Here is a 20,618-nt window from a genome sequence, read left to right as displayed (position 1 = left end):
GAGCATAGAATATCTTTCCATTTGTGTCATCTTCAAGTTCTTTCAACAATGTTTAGTTTTCAGAGTATTGTCTTTTACCTCCTTAGTTAAATTTATTCCTAGGTATTTTATTATTTTGGGCGCAATTATAAATACAATTGTTTTCTTAATTTCTCTTTCTACTTTATTATTGTATATAAATGTAACAGATTTCTCTATATTAATTTTGTATCCTGGTATAACATTATCTGACACTAGTATTAAAACAAAGATAAGTATTGCAAACTTTGGAGAAGACATTAAAAAATAAAAGACTAGGTAAAAGCCAGTAGAGAAGATAAAATGGAATACTAAAAAACAATCCAACAGAAGGCAGAAAAGAGGAAGTAAGAAACAAAGAACAGATGAGACAGATAGAAAACAAATATTAATAACTACATTATATATAAATGAACTAAACACATCCTTTAAAAGGATAAAGATTATCACACTGAATGAAAAAAGAAAGACCCAACCCTATGCTCTTTATAAGAAACCCCCCTTAATATAAACAGATGGATTAAGGTAAAAGAATGGAAAACAATATGACCAAGCACACACTAGTCATAAGAAAGGTGAAGTGGGCATATTAATATCCAATAAAGTAGACTTAAGATAAGAAGTATCACCAGGGACATAGGAACATTTCATAATGATAAAGCAGCCAATTCATCAAGAAAGCCTAACATCCTAAATGTGTATGACCTAGCAGAACAAAATATATAAAGCAAAATCTGACTGAACTGGAAAGAGAAATGAGCAGATCCATACTTACAGCTAGAGATTTCAATCCTCTTCTCTCGGTGATTAATGAAAAAGTAGATAGAAAATGAGTTAAGACAGAAGATTTGAACAATAACATTAACCAACCTAACCTAATTGCTGTTTATAGAACTACACTATATATTACAGATCTACACACGATAGAATTACACCCCAAAATACAGAATACATATTTTTTTCAAGTGTACATGGAAGGATGGCAAGTCCTGTACTGGTTACTCTTTCACAGGCAGAAGCACAAGTCCACACTCATAAAACTAACATTTAACAATGTATAACTTAGGCTCCCATTCAACTTTTACTGAGGCACTATCATAAGCTGCAATTATGGTAACACTAGGTATGACAAAATCTCTGATAAGAAACTAACTTAAAAGAAATGAGTATAAATCCCACTTTAAGGAAGTTGACTATAAAAGGGTAGTAAGATTAGATTTTTTTGCAGTAATTTTAATGTTTTCCAATTAATCTGAGTCAGGATTTTGATTCCATTTAACATTGTGAATTTTAAATTCAAATATGTTTTTATATGTTTATATGTTCAAATATGTTTCTATAATATTCAAATATGTTTTTAAAATACACAAACTCGTTCCTTAGCCTTTGTTTTTATTATGTAAGTCCTTGATACAGCACACACTGATGCTTTTTTTTTTTTTTTTTTGGCACACTTGTAATCACCACTCAGACTCCCTTCAGACATATTTATTGCTTATATTCTATTTAAGTGACTTGACTCTTGGGTAAAATAAAGAATGGGGAGGGAAGATGAGCTAGTCTTATACAGTTCTTTACAAAGGTACAATTTAATAGATATTAGATTCAGAAGCATAACTCTGGTATAAAGACATAGTTTTCTCCCCTCAAAAGAAATCTGAGAACATTTAATGAAGTTTTCTGAGAAGACACAATAATTTTCATTCATTTTAATTTTTTTTATCAGTTCCAGCACATAATTACAAACTAACTGAGGTTAACACAGGCCAAGGTGCAGACAAGTGAGAATGTGGCCCCACCATATCTCAGGCACTGAGCATCCCCATATGGTTGTCCACTTTGATCAGTGTTTAATGTACGTGGAATGTACAGGCATCCAGAAGTTCTGTGAAGCAAAACATAAGAGAAAGAACTTCAGATACTGCCTATGCTTGCTAAACACAATTCTGTTCCTCTTTTCTAAAAGTAAATGCTAGGTAATAACAATTTTTTTAAAAATCTCTATCTGTCTATCTATCTCCTGATGTCAGTGCTATACTTAAATACCAACATTTTCCTTTCTTCCTGCTCTCATCATCTCCAACACATAATATAATTCAACAAAAATTCAGGCACACCCCCAGCAATTTGATTATCCCAGCTCTAATTTTATTTCTCCAACTTAATCCTTTTTGAGGCAGCTATGCCATTCTAAAATACATACACATATATAAAAACATATATATGCATGTATAAACTATGCCATTTTAATATATATTTATTTATATATTTAAATATAAATATACATATATATAAAATATACATATAAAAGGCATATTATAGTGCTAACTTCATTTTGTTTCTATTAATATTATTTATACATTGACTTAAAATCTTTGAAAATCGATCCTCTATGAGTCATGCTGTGGGTCATCTCCCAACCTTCTCCCTACACTGAAGTGCTCACACATGTGTACCTTTTCATTTTGTTAGCAAAAAAAATGGAAATGCACAAGTAAACAAGTCCGATTTCCAAATGATCTCAAGTTCTATTGTACTCTCTGTCTCCTTCAAATGATTTGGTCTTTTCTCAGGTAGTCTTATACTGTTGTCTAATTGAGTTGCTTCACTGGTAAGTCTGAATCCTCCTGCAGGGCCAGGAGCAAGCCCTCTCCATCTTTATGTTCCTATCAGTACAGGCCCAGGGCTTGGCTTACGATGGTCCTTAATACTCTACTCACCAGAGTGTAAACATGGTTTCATGTTAGCAATGGCCATAAGATACTCTGGTCCTAAGTATTTTCTGTAAGTTGTTTCATCCTGAAGGTTAGCCAAACATGCAGTGTCATCACTGAAAAGCAGATCCTTGTTTGAGGATTCAAACATCTGGAACATCCTGTATTCAAACCCATTTCTTCCAAAGAGCTCCTGAGTCAGACAGACAGACAGACAGGCAGAGAGTGAGCAGCAGCACCAGGGAGCACAAGGTTGTGTATTCTGCCTCAGAAGATCTAAGTCTGCTGGGCTGCTTAGCTCCAGCACCTGGAACCCTGGGGCACAGCAACAGTTTAGGAGGCACCATTAATGGCAAAGAGCATGGCCTCTGGGTTCAGATCCAGGGCCTAGCTTTTGTTTGTCATGTGACTGTAGGAAAATTCTTTACTAAGCTCAGTAAACCTTGTTTACTCATTTATAAACAAAGATAATAACCCTAAATAGTAAGATGATGTATGTAAATTAACTGCTAAATAGGAAAAGCTTCAAGTTGGCCACTATATCACAGTTCCACCAATCACTGCTGGATATTTTCAACTTCCTGGGTCACACTTGCCTGTCTTCCTGCTGCCCGAAGCCCTTGCTGTCTTGCCTCTGCTATTCCCTAGATCTGCCCCAGGCACCTGACCATTTCCATCTCTTCCTGCCCCTCCTCTCCTTTCTTTCGTTCAGCCCCCCTGTAGCCATGGGAGCAGCTTGCCCTTTGGGAGATGCACCCCTTCAAAAGTCCATGACCGAGAGCCTTTTGTTTTGCCAGTTCTCCCTGGGTCATAATCCTTTAACTGGGATGTGTGGGCAGCATATGCTAAGACATGGAATGTTCATCTGGGGCTCTTCCAGGAATGGGGTGTGTGAGTGCAAAAGGCAGATGAAGCTTTGGGTTTTCCTTAAGATCATTTGATTTAGGCATCCTGCTACTCCATAGCCCTTGTTGGCTGCCTGTAGAGGTCATGAGTTGTTTGAATGTTAGCTCTGGAACTTTCATGAAGCCTGAAACAGTGCTTGGCCTGCCCAGGCTCATTAATGTATTGGGACCCACCCTAGGTCAGGTAGAGCAGCCTCCATTCTGCTCTTCCCACAAATACCTCACCCTTGTGTTAAGGGCTCTGAGCCAACACCCTTATTTCTGTGACAGAAGAAGAAAGAGACAGCTCTCATGGAGGAACTGAACAAGTCCAGGAGGTACCAGGAGTCTGCTCAGAGAAGCAAGTGAGTCTCAGGGAGATACTTCAGATATCCACATGTCCAAGGCTTTTTCAGTCCACTTTGATACCTTAGACAGCCCCAGAGCACAAAGTGAACATGGCCACCATCTAGCTTTCTGCTTTCATCAGAGGCAGGGTTGCAAGAATCTAGTTCCACATCCCAGGGATAAAGTCCCAGGGAGAAAGGGTATGAAACTGGGCTGGGTGTGCCTATCAGCTCTGCAACTGACCTGAGCACTCAGTTGGGAGGACTGTGTGGCCAGGACCTCCTGTGTGGCCATACCTGTTGGTTGAAGAGAATTCTGCGAACAAAATCTGCCTTATCTTTCCTTGAGACCACGGCATGATTTGGGACTCTGGCCAGGTGGCAGTTCTGAGCTTCAGTCACAGGTTTCCTGGTACCATCGAGGCACAGCAGCTCAAAGTCTTCATGCTTCAGATCCTTAGCCCATGCTTCAGTGTTCTTTCCTAGGGGGAAGGAAGGTGGGTCAGCCACAGCAGACAGCTTTGGTCAAGGTGGCCTCACCGGGGGGATGTGACCAACCACCAATGTCTGGGAGAATCATAGAGACATGGAAGAATGAAATAATAAGGCTTTAAAAATAAAACAGAAAAGAAAATTCATTTTTGGTCCTGTTAAAGGCAAAGATTTCTTAAACATCCCCCAAAAAAGCACTAGCCAAAAAGGAGAAGATTGGTTGAACTATATTAAAAATTAAATTTTAACTATATTAAAAATGTAAATGTTAATCAAAAGACATCATTAAGAAAGTGAAAAGTCTTTCAGAGAGGGACAAGATATTTTCAATCCATATAGCTGATAAAAACTTGTATCCAGAATATTTAAGGATTGCCTATATATTAAGGGAGCTAGACACGCTTTAATAAACTTTCCTGGTTACCTGACTGGGGAGTGACTTCCCATAAGAGACTCAGATTTTTTCCAAGGGAGGAAAGGACAGCACAGACACATACCGTCAGTGTTCTGAAAGACCGTGCGATCCTTCACAAAGGCCACGTCTCCCTTCTCAACCAGACACCTGCACAGCAAGGGTCCAGTTAGTGAGGAGGATCAATAGGAGTGAGAGGGAGAGACACCCAGCGGGAACCACCTAGGGGTTCACACCCCCTCCACCAGAGCCACCAGGCACACCTAACACTGACCACATCCACACACACAACTGTAACACCCAACTGTCCCTGGGAATTGGAGGGGAAATGTAATAGAAAAAGAAACCTGCCTGGGGTGCCTGGGTGGCTCAGTTGGTTAAGCATCCGACTTTGGCTCAGGTTATGATCTCATTGTTCGTGGGTTCGAGTCCCACGTTGGGCTCTGTGCTGATAGCTCAGAGCCTGGAGTCTGCTTCAAATTCTCTGTCTCCCTCTCTCTCTGCCCCTCCCATGCTCATGCTCTGTCTCCATCTCTCTCTCAAAAATAAACAAACATTGAAAAAGAAATCTGCTCATTTTGTTTCTATTGTAGATAATAACCCTTGTTTGGTTCCTATTTGAAATACTGATTGGTTTCTCCAGAGAAGATGCTTGTGTTCTCCTATTAACAGGGATATTCAAGACCGGCTCTTTGGTTGGATCAGAACTCACATCAGAGGGGCGCCTGGGTGGCTCAGTTGGTTAAGCGTCCGACTTCAGCTCAGGTCATGGTCTCACGGTCCATGAGTTTGAACTCTGCGTCGGGTTCTGTGCTGACAGCTCAGAGCCTGGAGCCTGCTTTGGATTCTGTGTCTCCCCCTCGCTCTCTGCCCCTCCCCCACTCATGCTCTGTCTCTCAAAAATGAATAAATGTTAAAAAAAATTTTTAAAAATTCACATCAGAGATTAAAGTCAGCATGGAAGACATGATTTTGAAGGAGTCTTTTCACATTCAGATGTCTAGTCAGCTTTAATAAAAGTTAATGTGCACCACTTAGATATGTTTTCATGATTAATCCCCTGAAAAATGTTTCTCTGTGTTTAAGGTCCATTTTTTATGAGAAATGTTGAACATACTAAAAATCAGTTCTATGACATCCAGTCAGTTGGCAATTGATACTAATGATTCATTATCAGGAGCACCTCTCCAGTTTTCTCTAACTTCAGGTCCCTCTATACTTAGCTAGGATCAGTTACTCCCATTCAATTTTCCTAAGCCTTGCCCTATTTCTTTCCTCCACCCACTCTCCATATAGATAAGATAAGCACGATCATCTGCCTCAGGTGTGTCTGTACCTCAGCAGGGAGGCAGACCAGAGACCCTCCCGATCATTAACTTCTCTGGGGCATTCCTATGTTCCTTGCTCTACTCTAGATCTGTGATTCTCAAAGTGTGAGCTGGGATCAGCAGTATAGGTACCAGCTGTGAACCTTTTAGAAATGCGAATTCTTGGGCCCCACCCCAGACCTACTAGATTAGAAACGTCTGGGGGTGGGGCCCAGCAATCTGTGTTTTAACAATCTCCCCAGGAGAGTCTGTGCTGTAGTGGTGAGAACCACTATTTCAGATAGCCACCTCCCCATTCTATAGAGCAGTGACTAAAATGTTTTCCAAATTTCCACATACTTCTATCTCTCCACATTCCCTCTCCCCAATACTCACTCTGACATGTCCTCCTGCTTCCCAGAAAAAACACAGATAACATCACATGGGCTTTCTTCCAGACAAATCTGTCAGTCCAAGTCTCCAGTGCTCTTCTCCTGCCCATCAGGCACAGAGAAGAAACAAAGGTCTCCCTCCCAGCAGGTGTCCTCCCCAGGTGCCTTGCATCCCATTCCTGCCCATACTCTCAGGCACTTTCTCATAGTTTTCCTCTTTCTCTTATGCAATTGGAGTCTTTCCCTGTTCCCTGGGCTCTTTTTATCAGCATTTATACTTTTCTTTTTTAAAAAACAATAATCCCTGTTTTGATCCCACATTGCCCTCAGCAATGGGCCTCCCTCCCCGACTCATCCAAACACCTACAAGTAATCATTGCACTTACAATCAGCATCCCTTCTCACCACCCTCACTGACCCCTGCTGGTCAGTTTATGGGATTGACTCACTATTGAATCTGCTCCCACCAGATCCAGGGGCCAGTTCACTATACTCATTTTATCTGGTCTCTCAAGTTCATCCTTTCCCCAGTTTGAAATGTTATCTCTGTTATAGACCAGATATAATGTGTCCACGTATAAGTGTTGGAAGTCTATTCTCTACCACTGATTTGTCATTCTTGCACATAAACAACTCTGTACTGATCATAATATTGCAGTATTATATAGTATTACAACATAATTTTTATATCTAGGAAAACAAAATTCCCTTTATATAATTTTATTTAAAAATTGACTTTCATTTGTCTACCAAGCTTTAATATTTTGAGAACTGACTCCTTCCCCCATCTCCCCCAATCCACCTGGTCATGGTGGAAGCAGCTAAAACTTTACAATGCAACATCACTGCATGAGTTGTGTGAACTCAAACTTTCACTGGAACTGGGCTGACAATCCCATTTCTTGAGAATTGGGAGAATATATTATAGTCTGTGTTTTACTGCTTCTGTAATAATGTTAATCACAGACATTTCCTTCCATGTAGACTGAAAAATAGAGAGAACCATCCTGCAGGGAAAGACAAAATGAGGCAGATGTGGAGGGGACGGGGGGAAGGGAGAGGGAGAGAGAGAGAAGCAGGGTATGTTCCCTTATGCTAAAAATTAATTCACTGTTTATCTAGAATTCTAATTTGGCTGGACATCCTAAATTTTATCTGGCAACTCTTGCCTTATAGTATCTTGGCTGTCTCCTGAGGCTCCAATCTTAGTCCTTACAAGGTGGAAGCTCCTTGGGTTTTTTCACTTGCAACCAAAGGAGTCTTTATTCATTACATTAAAGAAAAAAAATTAAACAAGTAGATAAAATATATAGTATTATATAGAGTGAAAAGTGCTTTAAAAAAAACCATAAAGCAAGAAAGGGGGATGTGAAATATTGGTAAGGGCATGTGTGTGTGTATGTGAAATTATAGTGGCCAGGAAAGACTCCCTGATAAATCCTAAAGAAAATGAGGCAACTAGCTATGATATGAGGAGGAAGAATACTCTAAGTGGGAATAAGAGCAAGGACAAAGACACTGAGGCAGGAGTGTGCCTGATGTCTTCAGGGAATAGCTAGGATGCCAAGATGGCTGAAGTAGATACAGCAAGGGGAAAGATGTAGGAGATGAGGTCACAAAGGGCCTTCCCAGGTCATAAAGAGGCCTTATAGGTCAAAGAAGGACCCTAAATTTTACTTTGAGTGATATGGGAAATTACTGGAGGGTTTTAAGCAGAGAAGTGTGATACTCCGATTTATATTCTAACAGAATCACTCTTGCTGATATGTTGGGAATAGACTGGACGTAGGAGGGAGAAGAGGATAGAGCAGATGCCTCCTAACCCTTTAAGAATGTATGATAACAATCTGGAGAGAGATGATGATGGTTTGGATCAAGGTGATATCAGTGGAGATGGGTGATGAGGTCAATTCTGGTTACCCTTTGCAGGTAGAGTCAACATGATTTGATGAAGGACCAGATATGGAGTCTGGGAGAAAGAAAGTAGACATAGATAGCAGACACTAAGGTTCTGACTTTTTTCCAAAAGGAAAAATGGAGTTGCCTATAACTGATGTGGGTAAGACTGCTGGAGGTACAGGTTTGGGTGGGAGTATGTGAAATTTTAGAAGCTCAGTTTGGGACATTTAAATTTGAGACAGTGATTAGAAATCCAAGTGGAGATGTCCACTAGGCAGTCTGGAGTTTCATCTGGAGTTCTGAAGAGAACAGGAACATAAGTTTGGGAATTGTCAGCATGTAGATGGATCGAGAGTAGATAAAACCACCAAGGGTGTGAGTATGAACAGAGAAGTCCAAAGACAGAGCCCTGGGGTGCACCAACATGTTGAGGGTGGGGAAGTGAGGCGGAACCAACAAAGAGACAGGTGCAATAGCAGGAGAGGGAGGAGGGAATCCAAAGAGTGTGGTGTCCTGGAGCCAAGGAGGAAAATGCATCCATTGGGAGGAAGTGATGGGTGGTACCAATGATACTGGTCTGGTAGATGAAGCAATGGAAGGACTGAAAACTGGTCCTTCATTTGGGGATGAGAACAAGTTGTGTTTCAAGACACAGCTCTGACAATTCTAGTCCTCTATAATATTATATTAGTGCAAAGGAGACCATCAACCCTAATACCAATGCACTTTCTGATGTAAAAACAAAAACAAAAACTACGTTAGCCTAGGTTTCATGTTCAGTATATAGTGTTGTAGTGGATCTGTGAAAATGTCATTTATGTATGGCTTATGAAAGAGAAAATTTTGGAGATGGCAGGACAAAGTCATCTGGCAGTGTGACAAATAAAGGGGCCTTTCCTAGAGGCTCACACATTCTCCACACAACCCTGATTCATACAACATGCCTACTGCCTCAAAGTGTCCCGTGCTGCTCAGCACACTTAGAATTAAATCTACCTCCCTGATCAGGTTGATAGGGCACAGAGACATATCCAATGCCGCAGCTCCAGCTCTGCACACCCCTGATCCCCTCTCACCCATGCGCCACCCCCCCCTCCCCATCATGGCCTTTTCTGGCCTCAAACACGGCACAATTTGTCCTGCCCCATGCCTGTATCCTTGCTGTTCCTTCTTCCTTCTCTTCCTCCAGATTTTCTGAGGTCTGACTCCCTGTCAATATTAAAAACTTTTTTTAATGTTTATTTATTTTTGAGGCAAGAGAGAGAATGTGAGCAGGGGAGGGGCAGAGAGAGAGGGAGACAGAATCTGAAACAGGCTCCAGGCCTTGAGCTGTCAGCACAGAGCCTGAGGCGGGGCTCGAACGCATGTACCATGAGATCATGACTTGAGCTGAAGTTGGACGCCCAACCCACTGAGCCACCCTGGTGCCCCTCCCTGTCAATATTTAATCCTCAATTCATACAGTCCCTTCCACTTGCTGTTATCAAAACTGTCCACTACCCAAGTCACTACCACACTACCCCCTTCTGTTCCTTTGTAGCTCCTACCTCAGTCAGGAAGTGATTGGCCCTTCATTTATATTTATTGTCCTACTCTCCTCATGAAAGGAGACAGGGAGCAGGACCTACATGTGTCTTGTTGCTGCTATAACCCCTCTACCTAGACCAGTGCCTGCCACATACTAGGTGCTCAATAACTGTTTCTTGAATGGATGGGGAGCCTAGGAATATCTATTTTTAAAATGTACTCATCAGCCAGATGTAAGAAGCACACGCCCAGTACCCCTCCTCTGATTTTAACCTGAGACTCTGAAAGATTCCATGACTTGTCCACAATCACATAGAAGAAAAGAACAAAAGTAGAAGCATGGCTGTGACCCTGTACCCCTCATTCTTGCCTCTCCTCAGGTGCCCTAAGTCTGGTGGGTCTGCAGAAAAGTGTTCCAGAAAGGAGCTGGACTTGAGTCCTTGGGGCCGGTGGGAATCTACAGTTTTGTTTTCTAATTCTGGCTCCTCTTAAATGCAGTGCCCAGATGCTGGGGTGATAGAAAAGATGAAAGGACAAGAAGTTCACTGGGTTGGTGCCAAAGAGAAAGGTGCACAGACACTACTCACCTGAATGCCCCACTGGAGCCGTAGTATCCCTCATGGTTGTTGGGAGCACAAGTATGGGCTGGGTCGTTGCCACCACTGCACAGAGCACAGAGACTGGAATCTGGATCAGACCCAGGGGCACAGCTTTGACTGAAGAATTCATCTGTGCAGGAAAACAGAGGAGGTCAGCTCTGCCTGCCTATGTTAGAAAGAGAGCCCCAGATTTTATCCCTAGAATTGCCACATTCAGGTGTTTGGTACCATATTATTAGAAATAGGAACCTTAGGGAACTAAAAAATAAAGGTTGCAACTAGAGTAAAGGGGAACTGGCTGAAGTTGGGACAAGGGTCTGTGGAATAGAAGTGGCACAGGGCAGAGGTGTGAAAGGACAGACACAGTTGTAATCCTAAGAGACACAACAAAACTGAAAAGTCCCAGCTGGTTGAAATTGTCCCCCATTTTTCCTGCCCTCTGCTTCCCTTGCCTTTCCTTACAAGGTATTCCATCTTGACTCCAGATCCAGGAAGCGGCCTGAGAGATCCAGCTGCCAAGCACTGTGCTGGGCCCCAGGGCACTGTGGTAAGGACGTCACATAGGCCCTGTGCTCCGGGAACCCAAGCTTGTGAGCAACAGTCATAATTCAAGTAGCCACACCAGTGAATTTATCCACCCACCCCCACCAACCCCCACTTGCTCTGGGAAAGAAGAATATGGTTCTACACCTGCAGATAAAGGAATCTAGTGCAGACCTGGGAGTCAGGGAGAGGCCTTAAGTAGAGAGATGAAGAATGAATAGGAACAGGTTTTCCAGACAGGGAAGCATCTGCAAAGGCCTAGGGCAGGAGTTGGATGGGGAGCAAATGACACAGAAAGGTTAATAGAGGTCGTTGCGCTGGACCACCCACTGCAAGAGTCAGTGGGGAGAAGGCAAGGTCCAGATCCCCTTTTATACCTTTGTGTAGATTTTGTTTTTTATCCTTAGAGAAATGAGGAGCTTCTGAAGGGCTGTAGCAATGGTAGACCAGGTATAGTGGGCAGGATATAGCAGGTCTGCACTTTGCAAAGATTGGTTTGGCAACAGGATGGATGGAATCCAGGCCAGATGTGGTGTGCAGGCAGCAGGTTACTGTTGTAGCCCAGGAGAGATGAAGGCAGCTTGGACTAGGGTAGCACTAAGGTGAGGGAGATGGTGGTGAGGTGGGGGGGGGGGCGCGGAGAACTGACATCACTGGTGATGGATGGGTGCATGCAGGATGACAGCTTGGTTTCCAGCTGGCGCAAGTGGATGGACTATAGAGTCCTCCACCGAGCTAGGCAGCTTTGGAACAGGACCAGGCTCAGCAGAGATGATGCATTCTGTTTTGAGCTTAATGTGCTTTTGAGATATTCAATTAGATAATGTCAAATAAGCAGTTCTGGAGGTCAAGGAGAGATCTGTGCTAGGGATAACAATGTAATAGTTATCAACATATAGACATAATACTAATAATAGTGATAGCAGCAAACATTTATCTACTACTGGTTATGTGCCTAGTTTTGTATGTATAGTATTATTTGTTTAGATAGTAATCAAGGCTGTAGGTATGGATATGAGTGCCTGAGGATTGAGTTTAGCGTAGGAGAAAAAAATTTTTTTAAGCAACTGAAACATTTATTAACCAGAATGGGAAAGTGCATTTTGTAGGGGTAGGAGAAAAACCAAACCAGTGTGTTTTCACAAAAGTCCGGAGATAGTGTTTTAAGGTGATTTGAAGAAAGGGAAGTCATGGAGGAATGGAGTGGAGCATGACCTTTCAGCTGAGCAACATGGAGGTCATGGGTAGCCTTGATCAGAGTTCTTCCTTATGCAATGACACAGGGAAGCCAGAAGGCAGGGAGCAGAGGAGTAAGTGGGAGGTGATTGGCTCAGACCTTGCTGTTAAGAAGTCTGGCAGTAAAGAGGTGGAGAAACAAGTCAAAAGTGGGAGGAGACTGCTGAGAGAGGCTGGACTTTTAAAAATGGAAAACATTGGGTGAGTTCAATGTTGAAAGAAATTGTTGGCTATACCAGAGGAAGACGTAGTAACCAAAAGAGTGAGGCTCTAGGGAAGGGTGTGGGGGAGGGGCCCCCATGCAAAACACAGGTGGAGGGAGGCTGAGTAGATATAGCCATCAGTAGGCCCACAGCTTTGGCAGTGGGATGGTGAGGGGAAATTTTTCTGATCATTTCAATTGTCTCTGCGGCTGAGATAAGTCATCTGCTGAGAAACTTGGTAGATGGGTGTGGGATGGAAATGTGTGGACAGTGAGGACATTAAGATAATTATTAGGAAGTGTGCGGGGGGGGGGGGTTGGCGTAGAGACACAGTGGGGGTGCTCATGAGTGCCAGGGGCCCACTGAGGCCAGCAGCTAGAGCATTTCCAGCGGAATGAACTGCTGGGCCCTGTGACTTCTCCAGCCATGTTTAGCTGCTAAGGTGCAGAGGGTGAAGAGAGCAGGGAATGGGCTTTGCATAGGAATGGGATTTGTGAGATGGCGAGAGAAAGCAGGGGACCAAGGGCCTTTTAGGTATTGACAAGAGTGTTGCTAAAATGACGAATATGAGAATCTAAGGGAGATAAGGGTGAAAGTGAAAGATAAAGTGTCCAAGGACTTACTGGTATAGGGTTTTCAATTTTTAAAAAGCAGCCAATCTAGTTTATATGGGAAAACAATACAACACACACACACACACACACACACACACACACACACACACACACACACATACTACTCTTGCTCTGTAACCCCAGGCTTGTTCCCCGAGCTAGTGGTAATACATAAAGAAAGGGGTATTTCCCTGATATCTGCCCTTTGGGCCAAGCCTCTCCCCTCAGAAGTGAGGAGGTGAGGAGAAAGGGGAGCACCCATTCAAGCAGAGGTGAAGCTCACCTGTAATGTCTGCCCAGCCCTTGACCCCACTACCCATTTATATCATCCCTTGGCATTCCTTGCCATTGAACTGAATTTCTCTCCTACACAGGCACAGGCCCAAGGAAGGCTGCCACACCACCTCCCAGAACATACTTACCAAATTTACAGGACCCAGTTTTGTTGTATATTAAACCCATGGGAATGTTCCAGCCTGCAGAAGTACCAACTGCGGGGTGACAGGACTTCCTGCCTTGCAGGGAGTTCCAGGTGAGGTCGGCACTTGGTTTCTTAACCACTGCCACGACGTAATAACCTTGCAACACAGATACCAAGATGCAATTTCAGTAGCTCCAGGACCCTCTGAAAATGTATTCTAGAGCTGCTACAGTTAGCCCCTCCTGCCACTCTCTCAGGGGAGGGGGAATAGCTTGAACCCCTCACCTTACTTTAGCAGAAGACCCTTCCAATAACTATCATTATTAAGTATGGGGCCAAACAGTTTGACGACTGCGCTCCAGACATGTCTACATGCATGCATCCAGAAATTTTTACACATGTATTTCATACTTTCAGTTTTATCCTGCTATACATTCTTTACTATAAGATGCTTTATCCTCCATCAATGATATATTGTAGGCATCTTTTCGATTCAGCAGAAATAGATACAACTATCTCATTCTGTTTATTGGTTAAATCTAAGTTATGTTCCACTATATGGAAATACCATATTTTGTAATCCTCCTACTGGTGGGCATTTATGTTGTGCCCCACTTTGCCAGATTACATATCATCTGCATAAATTTTTATACATATAAGTGTGCACCTGTTGAAATATTTCTGTTCAACGTTAAGTCATAAAGAAAGAGCTTTAATGACTTCTTTTTTAAAGTTAAATCTCAGGGCTCCTGGGTGGCTCAGTCCATTAAGTGGCTGACTTCAGTTCAGGCCATGATCTCATGGTTTGTGAGTTTGAGCCCTGCATCAGGCTCTGCACTGCAGAGCCTTCTTGGGATTCTCTCTCTCCCTATCTCTCTCTGCCCCTCCTCTGCTTGTGTTCTCTCTCTCAAAATAAATAAACTTTAAAAAGAAATAAAGTTAAGTTTCTGATTTTCTAGATATGACAATATCGTTTTCTCTAATTGTGACAATTTAATCTTCTTCCAGATATTAAAAATTCTTTTCTAATTATATATATATACATATGTATATATACATATGTATATATATGTAATTAGGAATATATATATATATATATATAATTAGGAATATACATATATTCCTAATTATACTGCATTCACTTTCAAAGTAATGCCCAGTGTCTTTGGTGGGAGTAGGCCTTCTTGTCTTGTTCCTGAAAATAATGGGAACACCACTGATATTTCATATATTCCTATCCCAATACTATGTAACTGAACGTGCTTATTGAGTGAGGCCTAAACAGCAAACCTAAGTTTATAAGAAGATTAGAATCATAAATCTTCAGAATTAGAAGCTGGTATGGTTCTCCACTGCCACTCCGAACCCCTCTCCCCACTACACTCCCTCTCTTGCTGTTGTGATTCAGGTCTCTAAATATTCAAGCCTAGAAAAATTGGAAGTCAACATGGCAGGTGAAAGATCTGCCTTGCCAGTTACTTCCTAAATGACCTCAGACAAGTCACTTCATATCTAGATCCCCAGTTTCTCCTCAGTAGAATGATGACAATGATACTCATCCCAGGGGCTGATTTAGGGGGATCAGATGTGCTAATATGGGCACATTGTACATTAGACTAGGACGGGGAAGTTACACTGCTGGGTTTCCAGCTACGCTGCTTGTGGCACAAGCAGTACCAGAGCCCTTCTTTCACTGCAACAGATTCTCCCAAGGCCACAGCAAACCCTTGCTTACCAGAATGTGCTCTATTACACCATTCCAGCAGCCAAATACTGTTACAGTGCCTTTCCTGAGGTGTAGCTGTTTCTGCACAAATAGCATCAATTACTGTCATCTGGTGTGTGTGTGTGTGTGTGTGTGTGTGTGTGTGTGTGTGTATGGCTTTGGGGTTGATACCTCTCCATCTCTACTCACATCTAACCTTCTCCATCCCAGTCAGCCACCCTGAACTGTCTTCTAAGCATCTTTGTCCACCTGCATTTGCCTATCACTGAAGTTCCTGGCAATGTCAACCATTCTTCAAGCAGAGTTCCTTCTGACTTCACATATTCTCCAATCGATAGACTGCATGGCTGAGAAAAATGCCAGCCCTTAGGGTTGAGGGTGAAGACACAACTCACTGAAGACTGTTAGCCATGAAAGCAGAGGGGGAGAGGGGCAGCATACCCTAGGGCTTGGATTCTGTTGCACATGAAGGGGAGCTGCTGCAGGGGAGCTGCTTTGCACCCCAGGCAGCTTGGTGGAGTGTGGGCACGGCGGGGCCTCTATGACTCCATTCTTAGCAGGGAACAGAGATGTTGCTGGTGCTGGGGTGCTCCAAGCCCAGGCAAGCATCTGTTTTCACCTCAGGATCCTCTGTCACTGTTGTTTTCAAAACCTAATGTGTATCAGAATCAGCTGGAGGTCTTGTTAAAACACACAACAGTAGCCCCGTCCTTGGAGTTTTTGACTCAGTGGATTTGGGGTGGAGCCCAAGAATTTGCATTCCTCATAAGTTCTCAGGTGATGCTGATGCAGCTGCTCCAGGTGCTACACTAGATTAAGAAACACTGCTCCATTTTCCAAGAGTAGGTACTTCAGGGACAGATTCAGACCCTCTCTGCCCTTGTGGAGACACAGATGGGAGAACTTGTCACCTGGTCTGCTTTAAGATGAGGTCAGCTCCTCTGCTATTAAAATCAGCGGGCCAAAAGCTAAAGGGTTGAGCTCATCTTCCTCCTCCTCTTCATTAGAGCAGGTATGACTTTCCTCCTCTCGTGAGGCCTCCATTTGGCCTGGAAGTGCCTGGAACAGGCTCCTGCCTCCTGGCGCAGAGATGGGCAGGCATCATGTGACAAGGAGCTGGGTGGTGTGTCGGGAAGGGCAAGGGGATTCCAGTCACACTACCTCTTCTCGAGCCCAGGTGCAGGCACTCCCTGGCTGTGCAGCCCTGAGCCTCACTTTCCCCATCTACACAACACGGGATAATGATGCCCACATCCTAGAGGACCGCTGAGAAGGCTAAACGAGAGTAGTGCAGGCAGGAGTCCTTTGTTGACTGTAACATACCCTACAAACGGGAATTATTGCTACAGCTTCGTGACGGATTTGCTCCTTAACAATAAGCTGTGGTACTGGCGGCTTCTCCTCATCATCCTTCTTATTTTCTTACAACTCTAATAACTTTGGTTTATTTTTAAGACTTTCCCCACCCTCTCCCCCAACAATGGCCTTTATCTTTGACCCCAGTGTTACTGATTCTGACTCACCTCCCATGGGTGTATTCACACACCTAGACTCATCCTTAGGCACTAAAAAGAAAAAAAAACAACAACAGGATAATGGCATGAAACTCTCCTATTACTCAGTCCAAAGTCATGAGCTTCTCAATCTCAAGAGTGAAGGATAAAATTAAGCAGTGTGTCATTGGTTATCAACAAGCAAGTTTCTGTAGGCCTATTTTACCCCTCTCTGCCTGACCTTTGCTATTTGAACATTAGGTTCCACCTCAGAATCTCCCCAACACTCAGGGGGATACAGAGAAAGAATATGAGATGCCTTTTCAAGAGGGGCAGAGGCCACTGAAGATCCCGACAAAGATCTTTCTGCATTTGCTATGTGATTGAAATCATCCTGACATCCTTCTTCCCTGCAGAACCCTGGACTGTGGTGGGCAATCATCATATTCTCGTTATGTTGGAGGGGAAAAATCGAATCCATGGAGTCAGAAAACCCTAGATACGGTCTTCATTCTACCTTGGACACATCATTTAACTTCTCTAAGCCTTAGTTTTTATATCAGCAAAATGGAGCTACCATTATTTACTTAGCAGAGTTGTTCTGTATTGAAGAATAATGTATGGTTTCCTGCTCACCACCTAACCGATGAGGTACTTCATAAATTATATTGGTGAAATCCTCTTTTTCCCAGCTTTATTTTCTTATGTGAAAGGATCCCCACTAAAGAACATGACCCTGTAGCATCACCCCTCAATCTTCCAGTGCAGCTGGGGTGAGTTGATTTTGGACTAGTAAATTTGGCACAAGTATTGAAGTTCATGTGGCTCAGCCCCTCCTTTCTTTATTGAAGAAGAGTGGGGAGAGGTTGGTTTAGATCTTTTCAATGAAGATTTATGACAATATGTGTTCTCCTCTGCCCTCAGCCATGGGGTAAGCCAACAGACCCGTTCTCCTGAACTAGTGGGTAATTCTAACTCAAGGGCAATTTGGCAAGCCCTGCAGCCAGCTCTGTACCATGCCCTCCAATATCACCTTTTAAGTAATAAAGATCTCCTTTGATCTCATTCTGCCTTATTCCTGTATCCATATCTTCACTGGTTCTGGCTCTGGGGAAAGAGGATATTATCTGCTAGCCTCTTACATTCCAACAGTAGTTATTATCTCAACAGTGAACTAAATCGTTTCATCTTTCATGTCAATGGCCTCGAGGAAATAAAACAGCGAGAGGCACCGCCTCCACTTACTGTAGTTCTCTGCCAGGACAGGCACTAGACCACACTGGCCCGCTATGTAGATGAAGCCTCCATCCAAGCTCATGACATCAGCCTCTCCTTTCTGAAGAAATAAATCAGTAGCACAAAAGTGAGGCTGTTTCCTGTCTCACTGACCCGAGGTTTTCTGTCTCATTAGCTTTATGTCACATGTACTTTTGATTAATCAAAACTTCTGCCATATAACCACAGGGTTTAGAAAGCTGGACATGTTGACCCAGGAGCAAGCACCCAACCCAGATCATGCTCCCTGGCATCTCTGACCTCTCATTAGTCCCATGTTGAGTACTGGACATGTCCTTAACACATTTTATTTGTGACTGTTACTACTCAGCCATCTACATGGCCAGATTCAGAGACCGTATTTACTAATGTTTCTATGAAACATGTTTTCTTCTCTATGGTGGAGTTCAACTCTGTTCCCATAATCCCATTAGCACTAACTCAGAGCACTAACACAACAGAGACATTCGATTAACAATTAATTTCTCCAGTTAAATAATTCATTAATAGGTTATTATTTAAATCAATGAAATTTTCCAACAGCAGAGCAAAAAATGTATAGATAAGGTCACTGTGATAAAAACACACAGATACATACACATGCTTCGCTTTTGATCTATTACCTGCCTTACTAGAAATTTATCTTAAAATAGTAGCAACTATAGAAACAAAAACTTACCAAGCCCTTACTATACGCCAGGTCCTTTTGAAACACCTTCCAGTGATTATCTCATGTATTCCTCACAAAATCCAACAAGGTAGGTACTATAATCCTCCCCTTTTATACATTAGTGAACTAGATCAGAGACAGCTTAAATAATTCCTCTAATAGACAGTCACTAAGACTAAAACATAGTTTCATTCCTTAGCTCAGGACCACTATACCACACAGTCTCTAGGATCTGACTATTTTAAAGGACACATACCTCAAAACTATTCTGTATACTTTTTTCATCCATAAAATGGGCTCATGAGCTTATTGTGAGGATTAAATGAGTTAATACAAGATAAGAGCTCATAAACATACTTGGCTCATAGTAAGTAGCTTCACAAATATTAGCTATCATTACTACTAAAGATACACCCGGAAATACTGAGGTCATAGAACAAAAATATTCAATCCATATTATCTACAATATCAAAGGATTTGAGAATAAATCAGATGTAGGCATTTAGAAATTAGTTAAATAAATTGAGGCTGAAATACTTGGTGGAATATTATGCAGCCATTAAAAATATATTTTAAACAAATATTTCATTATCTAAGAAAGTACACCTTCTGTGCTGACTTTAAATAATAATAACAATAGATAACATTTATTGGCTGCTTACTATATTCTAGGCAATGTCCCGAGCACTCAAATTCATTTAATCTTTGTAACCGACAAATTTAGGAGACTGTATAAATTGCCAGATCTTAATGTACGGGTTATTCCCAGGAAGGCTTACCAAAATACAGATCTTCTTTCTTCAAGAAGACTGTGTGTCTCCTAGGTTTCTGTCAATTTTTTAGTATTTTATTTATAATTTTCTTTTTTTTTTTAATGTTAATGTATTTTTGAGAGAGTGCCAGTGGGGGAGGGGGCAAAGTGAGGGGACAGGAGCAGGCTCTGCGCTGACAGGCTGACAGCAGCAAGCCCGATGTGGGGCTCAAACTCATTAACCACAAGATCATGATCTGAGCAGAAGTCAAAAGCTCAAATGACTGAGCCACCCAGGTGCCCCATAAATTTATTTTTTCTAATCACAAAAATATTGTCTGCTCTTAGAGAAAGGAAAGTTAATAACAACACAACTTCATAACTCAGAAATTATGTGATCATGATCTCTGAGTTATGATGTTGTGAATGATTTTATTTGTCTTTCATTTCTCTTGTAGCATGTAATATTTTTGGCACCAGAAAAAAGTTAAACTTAATGACTCAAGGACTGAGAAGGCTGATTTGCTTTCATAATCCACACCCTGGGATGCCACCCCACTTCCCAAAGCTCCCAGGACTCCAGAGCTAAGTACCTAAGGAGTCTGGGTCTTGGGCCAGCCTGAGCTGGAGGGGTGCATTAGGTGGAGTTGCATGGGGCTGAGGAGGGGGTGGGGCAGCACACAACAGGTACATCTTAGCCTCATGGCTGACAGGAAGACATATGGGAAAAGGGCAGAGAGGCCATGTATCTGGGTGTCCAAGCCCAGCTGTGGAGGTAGGGCCCTCCTTACCACTATGGCAGCAATGCAGTTCTCAATGGTCTCCTCCATGGTACACTGTAAGGCGCCACCACTTACAGCACTCCACTCATCGCACTTGACCCTCTCATGGTGGCCCACTGCACACCACAGCACCCTCTGGGAGTCTTCCACACCTAGGACAGGTGGAGAAAAGCCCAGCATGCAAAATAAGTCCTCACATACGTCTGGGAGGTTAGTGCCACTGACTGCAGAATGGCTGCCCAATGGTGTCCTCACTGACAGCAGCAGAGTGGGCATGAGACATCCCTGCTCATTCCCTGCCTATCACCCTCTG

The 20,618-nt window shown here is 42.7% G+C and overlaps 1 protein-coding gene across 1 annotated transcript in view; it reads right to left on the bottom strand.

Moving 5' to 3' along the window:
* Nucleotides 1-1,447: 1,447 nt before the first annotated feature.
* The window catches only part of LOC121033695 (inhibitor of carbonic anhydrase-like), a 54,011-nt gene continuing 34,840 nt past the window's right edge, over nucleotides 1,448-20,618 (bottom strand). Inside the window, exons 9-17 of the mRNA XM_040480229.1 lie at nucleotides 20,315-20,457; nucleotides 18,073-18,163; nucleotides 16,858-16,899; nucleotides 13,610-13,765; nucleotides 10,580-10,721; nucleotides 4,953-5,017; nucleotides 4,261-4,445; nucleotides 2,739-2,925; nucleotides 1,448-1,903 (exon numbers count right to left, since the gene is read on the bottom strand). Of these exons, the coding sequence (XP_040336163.1) occupies nucleotides 1,869-1,903; nucleotides 2,739-2,925; nucleotides 4,261-4,445; nucleotides 4,953-5,017; nucleotides 10,580-10,721; nucleotides 13,610-13,765; nucleotides 16,858-16,899; nucleotides 18,073-18,163; nucleotides 20,315-20,457 (1,046 nt within the window). The 3' untranslated portion in view covers nucleotides 1,448-1,868. The remainder of the gene's footprint in view (nucleotides 1,904-2,738; nucleotides 2,926-4,260; nucleotides 4,446-4,952; nucleotides 5,018-10,579; nucleotides 10,722-13,609; nucleotides 13,766-16,857; nucleotides 16,900-18,072; nucleotides 18,164-20,314; nucleotides 20,458-20,618) is intronic.

The sequence above is a fragment of the Herpailurus yagouaroundi genome, unplaced genomic scaffold (assembly GCF_014898765.1).
Source record: "Herpailurus yagouaroundi ecotype Mexico unplaced genomic scaffold, PumYag 159, whole genome shotgun sequence".
In the NCBI taxonomy this organism is placed as follows: domain Eukaryota; kingdom Metazoa; phylum Chordata; class Mammalia; order Carnivora; family Felidae; genus Herpailurus; species Herpailurus yagouaroundi.
This window is presented reverse-complemented; position numbering and strand designations above follow the sequence as displayed.